Source organism: Calonectris borealis, chromosome 25, assembly GCF_964195595.1.
Source record: "Calonectris borealis chromosome 25, bCalBor7.hap1.2, whole genome shotgun sequence".
NCBI lineage: Eukaryota > Metazoa > Chordata > Aves > Procellariiformes > Procellariidae > Calonectris > Calonectris borealis.
The window spans coordinates 7,532,676-7,547,722 of record NC_134336.1 but is presented as its reverse complement, the minus strand read 5'-3'; the positions used below and the strand labels follow the sequence as shown (position 1 = coordinate 7,547,722).

At 65.4% G+C, this 15,047-nt stretch overlaps 1 protein-coding gene across 1 annotated transcript in view; it reads left to right on the top strand.

Moving 5' to 3' along the window:
* The first annotated feature begins 390 nt into the window (after positions 1-390).
* Positions 391-15,047, top strand: part of FOXO6 (forkhead box O6) — a 39,425-nt gene continuing 24,768 nt past the window's right edge. The window contains exon 1 of the mRNA XM_075173171.1: positions 391-1,444. Within this exon, the coding sequence (XP_075029272.1) occupies positions 1,010-1,444 (435 nt within the window). The 5' untranslated portion in view covers positions 391-1,009. The remainder of the gene's footprint in view (positions 1,445-15,047) is intronic.

The window sequence follows — 15,047 nt, the reverse complement described above, 5'->3', positions numbered from 1 at the left end:
CCCTCCTCCCGCCCCTCCGGGCCCTCCCCCTGTGTCACGGCGGCGCCCGCATTCGGGGCCGGGCACGGCGGAGGGAGGGAAGGAGCGAGCGAACGAGCGAGCGAACGGCGGCCGCCCCAGCATGTGGCCCGCCCGCGCCGTGGCGGCAGCGCGGCGGCGGCGGCGGCGGCGGGCAGGTGCGCGGCCGCTGAAACGGAGCGGGGGGGCGTAGGGGCGGGGAGCCGCCCGCCGCCGCCGCCGCCCTCGCCCGGCGCTGTCAGGTGCGTGCCGCCCGCCAGCATGGCTCCGCCGCGCCGCCGGACTTAGCGCCGGGCCGCCCGCCGCGGCCCCGAGCCGCCCGGGGGGAGGCTGCGCGCCCGCCGTGCCCGAGGCTCCCCCCGCCCCCATCCATCCCGCCTCTCCCCGCCCAGGTGCCCCGCCGCCCGGCTCCGGAGTACGCCGGTCCCCGGCCGAGGATGCCGCCCGCCGCCGGTCGCTCCGGTTCATCTGTTGCTGCCTGACCGCGCCGCCAGCCCGGTGCAGCCTCCGCCGATGGATGCGGCAGCCCCCGCGCCCTGCCCGCCCGCAGCCGCCCCGCTGCCTATTGTGCCGGGAACGACTCCGGAGCTCCGCGGCTGGTAAAAAAAAAAAACAAAAAACCAAAAAACCAAACCAAAAACCAACCCCCGTCTCGCCCGGGGCCGGAGAGGCGACCGATGAATATGCAGCATCCCCCCCGGCTCGTCTCTCCCGTTAGCCTCCCGTCTCCCGGCGTGGAGCCGGGCAGAGCCGCCTCCTAGAGCTCCGCCGGACTCCGGGCTGCACCCCGCCAGGACCCGGGCGCACGGAGCGGCTGCTCCTTCCCTTCTTCCCCTCCAGCCGAGCTTGGAGCCCTTCTTCGCACTCCTCTCCCTCTCGTGTTTTTGGGTTGTTTTTTTTTGTTGTTGTTGTTTGGTTTTTTTTTGGGTGGAAACCGACCGTAACTCCGGGGAGGGGGTTGTTGGGGGGGGGGGGCGGCGGGGAGGGGACCATGGAAGAAAAGCTCCAGGCGCATCAGGTGGAGATCGACCCGGATTTCGAGCCGCAGAGCCGGCCCCGGTCCTGCACTTGGCCTCTCCCCCACCCCGACTTCGCGGCGGAGGAGGAGGATGGGGGCGCGGCGGGAGGACCCCCGGCGCTGGCGGCCGGCGGCGGGGAGGGAGCCGAGAACGCGGCGGCCCCGGCGGAGCGCAGAGCCGCCGCCGCCTCCCTGCCGCCCCCCGGCGCGGACGTCGGGCAGCTCCGTAAGGCCAAGACCTCCCGGAGGAACGCCTGGGGCAACCTCTCCTACGCCGACCTCATCACCAAAGCCATCGAGAGCTCGCCGGAGAAGCGCCTCACCCTCTCGCAGATCTACGACTGGATGGTGCGATACGTCCCCTACTTTAAGGATAAAGGAGACAGCAACAGCTCTGCCGGCTGGAAGGTACCTGACCCCCCCTGACCCGAACCCCAGCACAACTTTCCCCCCTGCTCCCAAAGGCGCGCCGGACTCTGGATGCTTCCCCTGGGGCAGCCGGAGCTTGCCCCTGGCTGTGGGGCTGTGGGGGATCCCCGCTTTCCTCGTGGTTGGGGGGATAAGGGCTCGGTCAAGTTTTGGGGAGGGCTGGTGCCTCGTGGCGTTGCGCATTGGAGCCGGGGTGAGCTTGTCCCCGGTTCACCCGCTGGCCTCGGGCTGGGTGGCTCGGCAGAGCCGGAGCGCCGTGCCGCCATCCTCCCCGGGGAGGTCAGGGAGAGGGGGATGGCGGCGGGGAGGGTGGTCGCGACCCGCACTCCCACTGGCCTGCGAGCACCGGGGTACGGTGGATGACAATCCTGCCACCACGGCTCTGCCTGTCCCTGTCTGCGGGCACCCCAGCCGTGCCAGGTCCCTGAGTGCCGGCGATGTGCCTGGCAGGACAGCCGGAGGGAGGGCTGTCCCCAAACAGGTGTCTCCGGGCTGGCTTTTACCCAGTTCTGGGTAAAAAGATGCAGTTTTAGCCAGTGCATCTCCCCCGTCTCAGCCCCCGCCTTCCCCGGGGACGCATCCCCCTCCCGGGGGGCCACGCAGGCAGCACACGGCCCCCAAGGCTCCACGCTGGCTTTCCCCGGCTCTGCTCCCGGCTGGCACCATGGGCTTGTTAGAAATCCCTGGCACGGGCAGCAATCCCCGTCTTGCTCGGTGCCAGCTGGGGCTGCGTCGCACTGACCATCCCGGCACCGGGCGAGGGCACGGAGGGTGCTGGGTCCTGGGGGGGTCGCACCGGCCCCTGCCCCTCCGGCTGGCGCTCGCCCGGCTCCGTGCTGGGAAGGGGGAAGAGATTGCCCGTGTCCAGATGGTGTCAGTAAAAAGGAGACGGTTTCTCTTAAGCCCTCCCCTAAGCCCTGTCACCTCCAGTGTGATTAGTGTGTAATGAGGCTTCGGGGGCTCTAATACCAGCCTGCAGTCTTGGCACGGCGTGCCCTGGCTCCGTCGGAGGCGGCCGGACCCGGCCCGCCTGGGGGGGTCCTTCTTGGTCGCAAACAGGGCTCTTTTGGGGCAGAGAGGCTGGACTCTGTCTGTGGCACCTGCGGACGGGCTGTGGGAGCTGGTGTTGCGTGGTGTTGCTGCCTTGCCCTGCTCGTGATGGGTGGGCAGGGGGCAGCCGGTGTCCCCCTGGTGTGGAGATTCACCGGGGGAGGGTGTCAGGGGCTGCAGAGGTGGCAGTTGTGTGGGGGCCTCTCAAACCTCCACCTGGGGCGAGACCTGCATGGCCTTGGGCACTCGCTGGGGGAGAGGGATCTCCCCAAGGCTCGCACCCGTTGGGGACAGTGGGGGGCATGCACTGGTGGGATCTGGGGACACGGCAGGGGTGTTTGTTGGGGCTCTGGACTGGTGGCTGGGAGGGCTGTGATGGGGAGCAAAGGGATTCCCGGGCAGCCGTGTGTATCACCCTGGGGGTGTGGGACGCTTGGGGACCCCCCCGGCCGGGTGTCCCTGAAGGGCAGCCCAGGGGAGCGAGGGTGAGGGGACGGAGTCATGAGCAAGTTTGTGTGCCCGGCCATGGCCAGGCGGGAGCGGGGAAGGGGGATGCTCGTGTCTCCCGGTGCTGCCAGCGCCATCAAGCAAAGCCCTCCCCGGGTGGGATGGACCCCGGCTGGGGACGGCGGCGCCAGCTGTCCTTGTCACAGGCGAGTGCTGGGGTTTGCACGGGAGGGAGGAGTGACCTGTGTCCTCTCTGGGCGTGCCAGGGCTTGCACGGGGGACAGTGGCAACGCGCGGGTGTGTCTGTGCGGGTGTGCAAGGTGGCACAGGATTCCTGTCCCGCCTGTGCCGGCACGGGCTTTTGGCCCCTGGGCGAGGACAGGCTGTGACAGCAGCGTTGCCTGCCCGCATCAGTCCTGGCAGAGGCGACCCTCGAGGGCATCCTCCCGGGAAAGCAGCAGTGGCCTTTCACCGTGTCAGCTGTCATTGGGGGGTCCCCTGATGTGTCCCAGAGGCACGGGAGGGCCAACACCTTCTCCCGGCAAAGCCTCCACCAGGGAGCGTGTGGGAGCAACGCGGGTTGTTCAGCCCCGTCCCTTGCCCCCCACGCCCTTCTTGGTGCCCCTTGGGTAGCGATGGTGCCCACCCTGTGTCCCCGTACCGGCACTGCCCGGGGTGCCACCAATGGAGCCCCATCACCCGCTGTGGGGTTTGGTGGCTTTCTCCAAGGGGCTGCGTCCCCGGAGGCTTCATGGCGCGTGATGTGCAGGGGGGGAGGGACAGGCTCAGGGTCCAGCTGCTGTTGGGCACGAAGGGGCATTTGCAGGGGCTGCTCGCTCGAGTGGGCTCACCTGGGTGCACCCTGGGATGGGGTGCTCTCCACCTTCCTGGCCCATCTCTGGGTCGGAGTGGCTCCGCCGTGGCTCTGCCGATCTTCCCCTGGGCTGCGGGCAGGTGGCTCCGCTGCCTGGGCTGCACCGCGGCTGCCTGCTCCCCCCCGGCAGCCCCCTTTGCCCCCACGTTGGCACTGTGGCTTAAAGCTCCCAGTACAGCCCTCGGCCGGTCGCAGGGCAGATGGGAGGGCTGAGGGGACCAGCGAGACGCCCTGCCTGACCTGCCTGCACGCCGGGCTGGGCAGGGGACCCTCGGGCCTGTCCTGATGCAGGTGCCCCCTCCCCAGCTGGGGCAGGCAGCGTGAGGGCTGGCAACGGCCCGGGGAGAGGAGCGGCGTGCAGACCCCCTTTGCTTGGCAGTCTGTCGGACACCAGCGTGCCAGGGGTTAAACACCTTCCCCACAGCCTCGTGTCCCTCCCGGCTGTCCCCTGCCCCGGACCCCCTGGGTGCCCCTGCGCATCCCTCCCCGGGGCAGGCTGGCAGCTCGTGGTGCCGCGGGAGCACCCGGAGCGCTGGGCAGTCAATTTTGTAGTAACGAGCTGCTGGCGCCTTATTAAAGAGCCCCTGGAGATGCCACGTCCCTCCTGCCCCAGGCCTAGGAGAAGCATGGCGAATTTAAAGCGTTTCATTACCCAGCACAGCGGTGTCGGAGGGGGGTCTCGGGTAATGGGCTGCTTTAATTAGCTCCTTCGCAGCCTCCCTGCGCTGGGGAGAGTGGAACGACAGAGCTCTGGGAGCCCGGCCGAGGGCACGGCATCCCCACAGGTGCTGGCTGTGCTGCTGCTGGTCCTGCAGGACTTCTCCAAACCCTCCCGCCCTGCTCCGGCACTGGGGGGGACTTTCCCAGCAGGACCCCTTGCCGCATCCAGCCGGCGGTGGGGATGCTGCACCCGCGCCTGGCTATGGTGTCCGATGTGTCCGTCAGGGATGTGTTTCCCTAGGCTTGGAGGGGGAAGGATGCGGGCACAGGGTGCATTTTGTGGTCAGGCCTCTCCTTCCCCTCCAAGCTGCGGGTTGCATTACATGGTTTTATGGCAAGGTAAACTGAGGCACAGTATCTAAACATTTTGGCCGTGCTCAGCATTGGGACCAGGACCCAGCCCTGCCTAACGGGAAGGGGGGGGATGCTCTGGCCGCTGCCCCCCCCCGGGCTGTGCATTCCCCGGGGCTCCCCATGCCGCAGCGGGCTGGGCCGGCACGTTGGGCTCGTGCACTGGGAGCTGCTGCTGCTTCCTGATGCAGGGCAGCAGGCGCCTGTTGACTGACAGTTCTGCTTAATTAGGGAGTTGTTATTTTATCAATTCCAAAGCGCTTGAAGTTTTCTGCTCCAGCTCACGCTTTCCACTTGTTAATGGGAAACCAACACCCTCCGTCAAAAAGGCAGCGGCGCTGATGCATTTTAAAGGTTTCTGCTTGCTCCGGTTTGACATCCAAAATATAACAATCAAGCAATCAGCTGGTGGATGCCTGTTTGATGCAGCTCTGACAGCGCTGAAAACCTTAATTTCCCAGCCCTCCCCTACACCTCCTCCTCTTTTATATCCCTGTGTTGGTAGCGTGGCGGCTGCTTCTGGTGTAGGGGACTGGGGCTGTGGGGTCCTGCTGGCCCATGGGAGCCGGGAGCGCTGCATGCTCAGGGTGGGGGGCTGCCATGCAGAGACACCCCCCCATCCACCCAGGTGCCACCTTCCCCTTGCAGGGCAGGATGGAAACGAATTAGGGAGAAAAAAGGGGTGGAAAGGGTGTTTGGGTGGGAGCATGGTTTGAGTGCCCTGTGCTGCCTGCAGGGTCAGGGTGTACTGGGGTGCTTCACCTCCTCGCTGGGCTTGGAGACCCCCGAGGGATGTCCCTGTTGCTGTGCTAGCGAAGGGAGGCAGAGCCATGGCCTCGGCCCAGAGCACAACCCCACCAGGCACTGTATGGACATGGCAAGAGCATCCTTCAGGGGAGCTGCTCCCCGCTCTGTGTGCTCTGTCACGGATGCCACCCGCTGCCCGAGCCCCTGCCCTCCCCCTCTGGGATGGGGGCTAGTGCATCTGCCTGGGACGTTGCCCTGTGCGGCTGGAGAGGCTTGAAACCAGCGCCCGGGGCTAATGGGGACGACTTTCCCCTTGCAGAGGGCAGTTTGGGTGCCAGCGAGGGAGCGGGTGGTGCCATGGGGGGGGTGGCACGGTGGCGAAGAGGGGAGTTACAGGGAGGATGGAGTGACGCGGCTCTGGGGGTGACATGGCTCTGGGGGCGCACAGCGGGCTCACTCCCGTTTGCACTGGGATTAGCGGCGTGCGTGCCACCCGGCCCGGGGGGCTCGGCGGGGGGCACGGCCCCGGGGGCTGCCCGGTCAGGGCTCCCGTGGGGCGGCGTGGCTCAGCGCAGCTCAGCTCAGTATCCCCGTTCTCTCCATATATGGAGATTTTTCCAGCAGCAGGGAGAGCCCGATGCTCCCGGCCGCAGGCAGCTCTCCAGGGAGCAGAGCGGCCGGGAGAGCCCAGCCGTCCTGGGGGCCGAGCAGGGCCGGGAGGAGCTCCTTCACCTCAGGGGAACCCCTCTGCTTCATCCCCCAAACAGCCGCCGGATAAGCCCCCCGGATAAGCCGCCCCGGCTCTCTGATCCCCGCAGGTGCAATGCCCCTGCGTCCCCCCAACAGGAGGGGACCCCTCCACCCTTTCCTGCGGTACAGATGGGGACCCCCCAGGATGCTGGCCTGGGGTACCCCACGCTTCAGCATCCCAGGGCTGGAGCGGGGGACTCCTCGCCTGTCCCCAACTTCACACAGGGGTGGGGGAGCCCGCTCGCTTCCCCCCGAGCTGGCGTGACGTGCTCCAGTGCTGCCGGTGGCACGGCTGTGAGGAATCCCCCGGGCTCCTCTCCTCCTTCCCGCCTCATTTTTCTCTCTCCTTTTGGAGGTTTTCATCTTCCTTCTAATTTCCGCCCCCCCCCCCTTCTTCTGGAATCGCTTTTCGTGCAGCGCTAACTGCTGAAGTAACACAAACCTGCTAAATGGTCCGGCTTTATGATAGCATAAAAATGATACTACAGCAGTGAGTGGGGCTTTATTAAACCCAAGGGAAAGGCTCCAAATGAACAGCTTGCTCTGCTCTTAGCTTCCCCACCGCCCCCCCCCCCCCCTTTATTTTTAATAACCGCTGGAATATAAACTACAGTTAAGATCCTGCAGACTAGAAGAGTGCTCGCAGCCTGGTGTTATCTCTGTCTGTCCCCGCGTGCGGGTCCCTGTGTGCATCCCTCCCTCCCGCTGCCCAGTGCTGTGATGGGAGGACCAGCATCCTGGGCTGGGAAACGAATTGCCTGGTGCTTGGCTTTGTACTTACAAAGCCTCGTAAATATTTTGCGGGGATGCCGTGTCCCCAGTGGGTCGGGCCAGGCATGATGTGGGAGCGAGCTGGAGCTCCTCGGTCCAGCTTCCCATCCCAGTGGGATCCTCACTGGGATGCTGCTGGCAGTGGGAGGTCCCCTGGGCTTCAGGAGTGGGGTTGGAGCCCTGTCACCACCGTGTCCTCGCAGAGGGAGCACGCAGGAAGGGGATGTATCTCCCCTCCTCATCGCCACAGCGGGGTCCGGGCAGGGTCAGACCCCCAGCCCCAGGCTGACCCCTCCATCCCCGGGGTCCACCCCAAGCTGTGGTGTCACCGTGCCCTTGGGTCTCCCGTGGGGATGCTCTGGAGCTGGGTATAGGGTCTCCCCCTTGCCACCCCTCTGCACCCCAGCCGTGCCTGCGGGGAGGCAGCTGCCTTCCCCCCTGCCCTCCCGCACCCACCGGCGGTGGGCTCGCTGCTCCCCGATCGCATTACTTTTAATTAGCCCGACACTTCCCGTCAGCTCCTCTCTCCTGCTGAAGGTGCCTGATTAGTGCCGAGGTGAAAGGCACTTTGGGTTACGGAAGGACACGCGGAGAGGCTCGCCTGTCTGCCGCTGAAGCTCATTTTGGACAGCATCTGTTCATTATTATGTGGTGCCTTGGCCGGGCGCCAGCCAGGAGAACTGAAAGCCCAGGCACAAAGCTTGCTTTCACCCGCTGCGGGGAGGAGGAGGAGGAGGAGGCAGCCGGCACTGGGAGGGGGTGTGGGGACCCCCAAAGCAGGCTCTTCCCTTCCCTCCAGACACTGGAGCATCCTGAGCTGTCGCCTGCTACGGTTCTGGCTGTGGGGTGTCCAGCCCCCCGGGACCGCTGCGGGGGGCTGCCCTAGAGCGGTTAGCAGCAGGACGGGATGATGCTGGGGTCTGCATGGCTGGTATCTACTTTTTCAGGAGGGGGCTCATCCTTCCCCTCCCCAGCACCCCCGGCTGTGCCCCTCGTGGCTCTGCGCTGTGCCGGGGCTCGGCAGCTCCCGGGCTTTGCTGCCTGCTGCCCCTCTGGGTGCGGGTGCCAGGGTTGATGGCACTTTGTACCCACCGAGCCAGGGATGCAGCAGCGATGCAGCCCGGCTCGCTGCTCCCCTGGGGCTCGCGGGGCAGAGGAGGTTTCCCAAACAGCCTTGGGTGCTGGCAACGGGGGCATGTGGGGGGATGGCTCCGCCACCTGGATACCCTGGTGCGGGCAAACCCTTGCCTGCGCCTGCCCGTGGGGCTGGGCAGAGCACGGGGAGCTGCAGGCAGTGATGCTGCAGGGCATCCACCGCCTGTGCATGCACGTCTGAACTTGCACGTGTTCCCTCACACGCCTGTGTGTATGCATTCGGGGCGCGGCACGTGCACACACGGCGCACGTGCGCTGGGCTCGCCACATGCGCTCCCACGTGCGCTCACACCCGCACGTTGCAATCAGATGCACATCGGGTGTGCAAGGGCAGCGCGGGGAAGGACCCTCGAGCACGCCTCGGGCTGGCTCGCGCCGCTGCACGGCCCTCCTGGGAGCACGGGCTGGTGGCAGCGTCCCCCTGTCCTTGGGGACCAGGGGGGACAACATGGCCTTGCTGTGGGGCAGTGGGTACTGCAGGGGCTGGGTGCTTTTGAAGACGTGGCTGTGGCTCAGTGGGTGGGGGGGAGCCTGAGCAGGGGCGCCGAGCAGCCACCTTTGATTTGCTGGGAAGGGGGAGAAAAAAAACAACCCCAAAACCAAAAAACAAAGAAAAAAATCCAACCCCAAGAAAGAGAAGAAAGGCGAGGGTTGTTGGGAGCCGCCTGCCACCTGGCGCGGTGCCAGCCCGGGGACGCTCCGGAGCAGACATGCCAAGCTGTAATTGCAGACAGGCTCATTTCAAGAGACGAGACGGTTATTTTTAACTCGCGTTAAGGTAATGCACTGATCTTCTGCCTGCTGGTTCAAAAGTTCAAACACCTCCCCCCTCCCCAAAGCCCACTTTGCTCACCCACCCATGCCGGTGTCCCCCGGCCGGGCTCTGGGTGCCCCCCTGTAAGGCGCATCCCCTTCCCCGCGGCCCCGCGGTTGGGCAGCCTGGCTCTGCCAGACACCCTCGCCCTCCCCGGGGCACCCTTTGTGTCTCCCGGGGAGTCTGGCTCCTCTCCTGCGGGATTGGGAGGAGGCTGCGGCCGGGGCCAGCCCCGGGGTATGGAGGAGACGGGCGTTTGCGGGGCTGTGCCAGCTCCGTGCCCAGCCTTGGCGCTGCCGACGTCCCCGAGGGACAGTGTCGGGAATGGGCGCTGCGTGCTGGGGTGCCAGATCCTGCTCGGGTTCCAGTGGGAAAGCCTTGCAATGCTGTGAGTGGGGGCACCGCACATTCCCCGAGGTCCCCAAGCACTTTCCAGTCACAGCCCCATGTGCTGGTGGCCGTGCCGCCCCGGGGACCGCTGGCATCTCCTCCAGCAGCCAGGCTGGCAGGGACGGCAGGGTGGTGCAGGGGTGGTGGGGTGCGGGTTCCCCCCTCCTCGGGCTCGCTGGGCATCCCCGCGGTGGAGGGCTGAGCCTCTGGGCCACCCGTCCGCTTGGACCAGCTGCTGAGCCCAATGTTCCCCGTGCCGCTTCTCGGTCCACGCCGAGGACCGTGCAGCCACCTCGTCCCTGCTGTTGGCAGCGGGAGAGCCCAAAAGCCAGGTGCAGGGATATATCAACTTTTTCCCTTAAAACATATTTCAAAGTGCCAGGAGGGCCTGTCTCTGGGTGCCCTCTGCTCCTGGGGGAGCGGCTTTGCTCCCTTGACTGGGGAGACGGGATGTCACCAGCCACGCGGGTCCCAAGTGGTGTCAAGCCAGGGAGTGTGGGGACGAGCCTGGCGCCTGTTCCCGACCCTCCGCCCAACTATCCAAAGTGAAAGCGGAGCAGAAACGCTCCACAACACCTCAGGTTTGGACCTGTAATAGCTGTAATTAATCCTTTGCCCCCCCAGTCAGCCTCCCCCAGGAGCTCGGCTGCTTGGAGCTGGCGGGAACGAAGCCCCGGGGCGCTCCGGAGCAGGAGCAGCGTGTCCGTCCCCCTGTCCCCAAATGCCCTCTCGCCCTGGTTCGTGGCGTCAGCAGTTTGCCAGGCGGCCGGGAACTCCCTGCGTGGCTGAGATGTCTTTTGTCCTCGGTCGTCGCCTGGCCGGGACTGCCGGCTGCAGGTGCTTCGCTGCTCCCCCTTCCCGCTGCCATGGTTCGGCATTTCCCTCCCATTGGATGTAGCTGCTCGTGGCAGGAGCGGCTGAGGTTCGGGGCTTGGGGGGTCCCGAGGGGAGCTGAGACCCACATTTTGTGGTGTTTCGCTGCTTGTCCGGCCTCGTCGCTGGCCCCCGTGGCAGCGCATCATCCGCCGGAGCTGATAAATCGGGGGAATAGCCCGGCTGTGTCAGCGGTGAATTGTGGGGCCGTTATCTGTAACGAGTTCAACAAGGATGGCACGGCACGAGCCGCGGGGGGAGCCTTACCGGGGTTATTCCTGGGCTGTGACCCCGGCAAAGCAGGGGGCATCTCCTAGCCCAGCGGGGCAGCCGGCTCCGTGGGGGGGTTACGTGGCCACGTGCTTCGCTGCTCCGCCTGGGCTGCCTGCCACCCCTCTGCCCGCGGGGATGGGGGGTGGAGGGGGACCGGGGGGCCGTGTGGCTACCGTCGGCCACATCCTGGCGTCCACCGATGCTCGGAGCGAGTGCCGCACCAGTGTGCACTGATGTTTGGAGCGTCCCTGGAGCCTGCCCAGGCTCTCGGATGTGTTTGGTAGTGCGGGACTGGAAATGCCCAGTGCAACCCCCAGGGATGGGAGAGCTTGGGAGACCACGACTGGGACCGTGCTTGAGGCTGTGCTCGCTTGGGACCACGCTTGTGACCTCCTTTAGCAGTGGCTCCGCTGGCTCCTTCCCCCTGCGGGTGCAGGGCACCGGGAACCACCCCGTCCCGCTGCACAGCCGGTCGGAGCTGCTGGGAGCCGACGGCTGTGGGGAGCGGGTTTAAGCAGGATGAAGAAGGGCAAAGTCCCCGGCTCTGCAACGCCTCGCCGGCGGGTTCAGGCAGCCAGGATGCCACCTCCTGCCTGCAACTTGCCCGGCTGGCAGCTGGCCCTCGCGCCCTGCCTGCCCCAGGTGGAGGGCGCATGCGGAGATGAAGGGAAGGAATTAACAAGCTTGCGGAGCGACAGGCTCATAAATTTCGGCTTTTTTTTTTGAGACTGTCAAACCTATGCCTGTCCCAGGGATGTAAGACAGCATTTTATTGCTGCCTGCTTGATGGTTGTTCCCTTCTCCTCTGTGGCTGTGATTTATCTCTGCACTTTGCACTGATTGGATTAGAAGTTTAAATGCTAAGGGTGCATAACAATATATTTTTCTTATTAATATTAAAAAATCATTATTGGATTTTTTATAGTTCTGTTTTGAATTGAATCCCCTTGCTTGATTTATTCTCTCTCCCAGAGTAGAATTTAATGCTAATAGGAACAATCATTGCTTTGTTTTGAATCTTTGACTGTTTGGAAAACTTTCCCTGCAAAGGGAAATTACAGCATTATTAAGAGTCCATTAAAAGAGGGTTTGCCCATTCCTGGCTATTACCTGTGAGCTGGAGAGAAAACAAGAAAGCAAAGACAAAGAGTCTCTTTTGCAGGGCTTTCTGCTTACACCCTTCCCTAGGTGTAACACAATTATCATGCCAATTATTGTAATCAGCTCTATTCTATCGCAGGTATTAATTGCAGGTCCCGCCGGTTCGATTTCTTGCAGGACGCCGGGCGGTGAGCGCATGTGCATGGCAGCGGAGCGCGACCCGTCCGCGCTCACCTATGCACGGGCGAAAGGCAGCGGCTTGGCTGCCCGCGACGGGAAGCGATGGGGACCACGGGGCTGCTCTGCTTCCCGCTGGATTTCGTATTTTTATGAGCCCGCAGGGCTCCAGCAGGCAACGGGGCCGGGCAGATGCCCCACGGGCAGCCCTGGAGAGCAGAGGCAGGAGGGAATGGGGTAGGGGCCGGGGGGATGATGCCAGGCAGCTGGAGACGTGCCTGGGCTCCACGCACGGCGCTGGGACGGGTGCAGCGGCGACGGGGAGCTGCGCCAGGCTTGGCACGTGGGCGGCACGGTTGGCAGGGGGAGCGCAGCCTGCCCGGGCACGGCTGGGGCAGGCCTGGTCAGCCGCGGCCCCGAGGAGCGCCGGGGCGGCGCGGGGAGGCTGGGGTGTGGGGTGGCTGCTGGGCGTAGGTGGGAGCGGCAGGAATGTCAGCCCGAGGCACGCAGGGTCCCGCGTCGGCGTGAACCTCCCTGCAGCACTGCAGCGTGCCAGGCCACCACCCTGCACTCTGCACCCCAAAACCTGCACCCCTCACGCTGCTCCCCAAACCCTGCACCCCATACCCCACACCCTGCACCCCGCACTCTGCTCCCCAAAGCCTGCACCCTGCTCCCCGTACCCTGCACCCTGTACTCTGCTCCCCATACCCTGCACCCCATACCCTACACCTTGCACCCCGCACTCTGCTCCCCAAAACCTGCACCCTGCTCCCCGTACCCTGCACCCTGTACTCTGCTCCCCATACCCTGCACCCCATACTCTACAACCTGCACCCCGCACTCTGCTCCCCAAAGCCTGCACCCTGCTCCCCGTACCCTGCACCCTGTACTCTGCTCCCCATACCCTGCACCCCATACCCTACACCTTGCACCCCACATTCTGCTCCCCAAAGCCTGCACCCTGCACTCTGCGCCCCATACCCTGCACCCCATACTTATCCTCCTCAAACCCTGCACTCTGCACCCCAGAACCTGCACCCTCCACCCTCCACCCTGCACCCTGCATTGTGCTCCCCAAACTGTGCTCCCTGTGTCCTGCACCCCAAACCCTGCACCCGAAAACCTGCACCCCACACCCTGCATCCCAAACCTTGCACCCTGCATCCCCAAACCTGCACACTGTACCCTGCATCCTGCACCACCTCACACCCTGCACCCCACCTGCCCAGACTCCCACCCAGACATTGCTTATTGCAAACCTGTGCCCACTGCCCCTGTGCACCCCCTTCCTTGAATGGGGGGGATTCAAGGCACAGGGTGTGCGGGTACAAGTTTCTGGGTGTGTGGGTTCAGGGTATGGGGTACATGGCGGAGGGTGCACCCACCTGTGCTTGCTGGACACCCCATACCCGCACCCCACCTCCCTCCTACCCCCACGCCATAGCTGGAGCTCACCTACCCACCGTGCCCTCCCTGCTAACCTGGGGCTGCTGGGCTGGGAGGAGGTGCGGGCAGGGGGGCTGCGGGCAGGAGGGTGCCCTCACACACTGCGCCATGGGCTTGGCTTTCCCCAGAGCTGCCGGCCCCCCCCCATCTCGTCCTCGGTGAGGTCCGCACCTTGGAGTCACGGCTTGGGCACTGCCACCTGCCCTTCGGTGGGATTCCCAGTTGGCCCAGTGCACCCTGGGCACTGGGAAGCTCCATCCTCCTGGGCCACTGTGCATGGGTGACAATGCCCACGAGCCCCGGTGTGCTTGGCGCTGCCTCCCTGTCCCCTCCGTGCTCTGTGGGTTATGGGGTGTCGCTGCAAAGTGCATCAGCTGGGGGGGACACCCCTGTCCCCTCTTGCCCTGTCGCATGCCAGCGCGAGCAGGCAGTTGGGATGTGCACCCCTGTGGGTCTGGGGGTGCAGTGCCGACCCTTGGGGACCACCCTCTGCTGTGATGGGGTGGGAGGTCCCCAGCACACCTCTGCCGCCTGGCCCACACCGGTGTGATGGGCGTTGGGAGAGCGCTCCCGCTCACCCCGCTTTCCCACCGCGCGCTGCCAAGCCTGCAAAATAGGTTTTTTTCCACCACTGACAACGCTGTGGCAAAGGCACGCAGCGAAACAGCAGCCCTCAGTGTGATGAGAAAATGCCAGACGGGTGCGTCAGATGCCGGGCTGAGGGGAGCTAACCCAGCCACCCCGGGGATGGGGCGAGGAGGTGCCACCTCAGACCCCTCTGGAGCTGCGGGATGGGCCCCTCCTTGCATGCCGTGCCGGGAAGATGCTTGCTCAGCGGTGGTCCAGCCACCTCCCTGTGCTGCCGGGACAGCACTACGGGGCACACGTGTGCCCCCCCACCCTGCACTGGCGGGTGGCATCGGGCACGGCCGGGGCTGCCGGTACCCGCAGAGCATCCCTGGCTTCCAAGCAGCGTGTCCTTAGGTGTCCTCCCACGCGCCGGGACCGTCTGGCCGAGGTTTCCTGCACCCCGTTCACGGCCAGGCAGCACTGAGATCCCGGCGGTAGGATTCGCTCACCCTCCGTGCGATTTTTTGGCTGACCCCCTCTTGTTTTTCCTCCATCCCAGAGCCTGAGCACGCCAGCCAAGGAGCGGCTGTGCGGGGAGGCTGCCTGCCAGGCCCCCGAGCCGGCTGCGAGGCCGTAGGATTTAGGGCAGCAGCAGCCCCGCGCTGGGCTCGCGGTGGCGGCAGCGGAGGGGGCCTGGCGTGGGGGGACGTGGGGGGTACCCCCCCCCGGGGTGCTTGATGGGGTATGGCAGGTACCTCAGTGCCCGTCCTGCTGCCCATCCCCGGGAGGCAGGGACACGTCTCCATGCCCGTGTGGGGCTCAGGGGGGTGACCCCACCAGTGGGGTTTGGGGAGCGAGATGGGGAGATGTGGGGTACAGTGCTGTGGAAAGGCGGGTGTGGTGCTGGGAGATTTGGGGTACGGGACTATGCAACGTGGGGTGCAGGGCTGGGAAGTGTGGGGTGCTGCAGCCGCCACGGGGCAGCAAGGGGAGACACTGGGTGGGCAGTGCTGGCAGTGGGACCAGCCTGGCTCCCCAAAGCTCCCAGTTTAACCAGCAGGGCCCCAGCA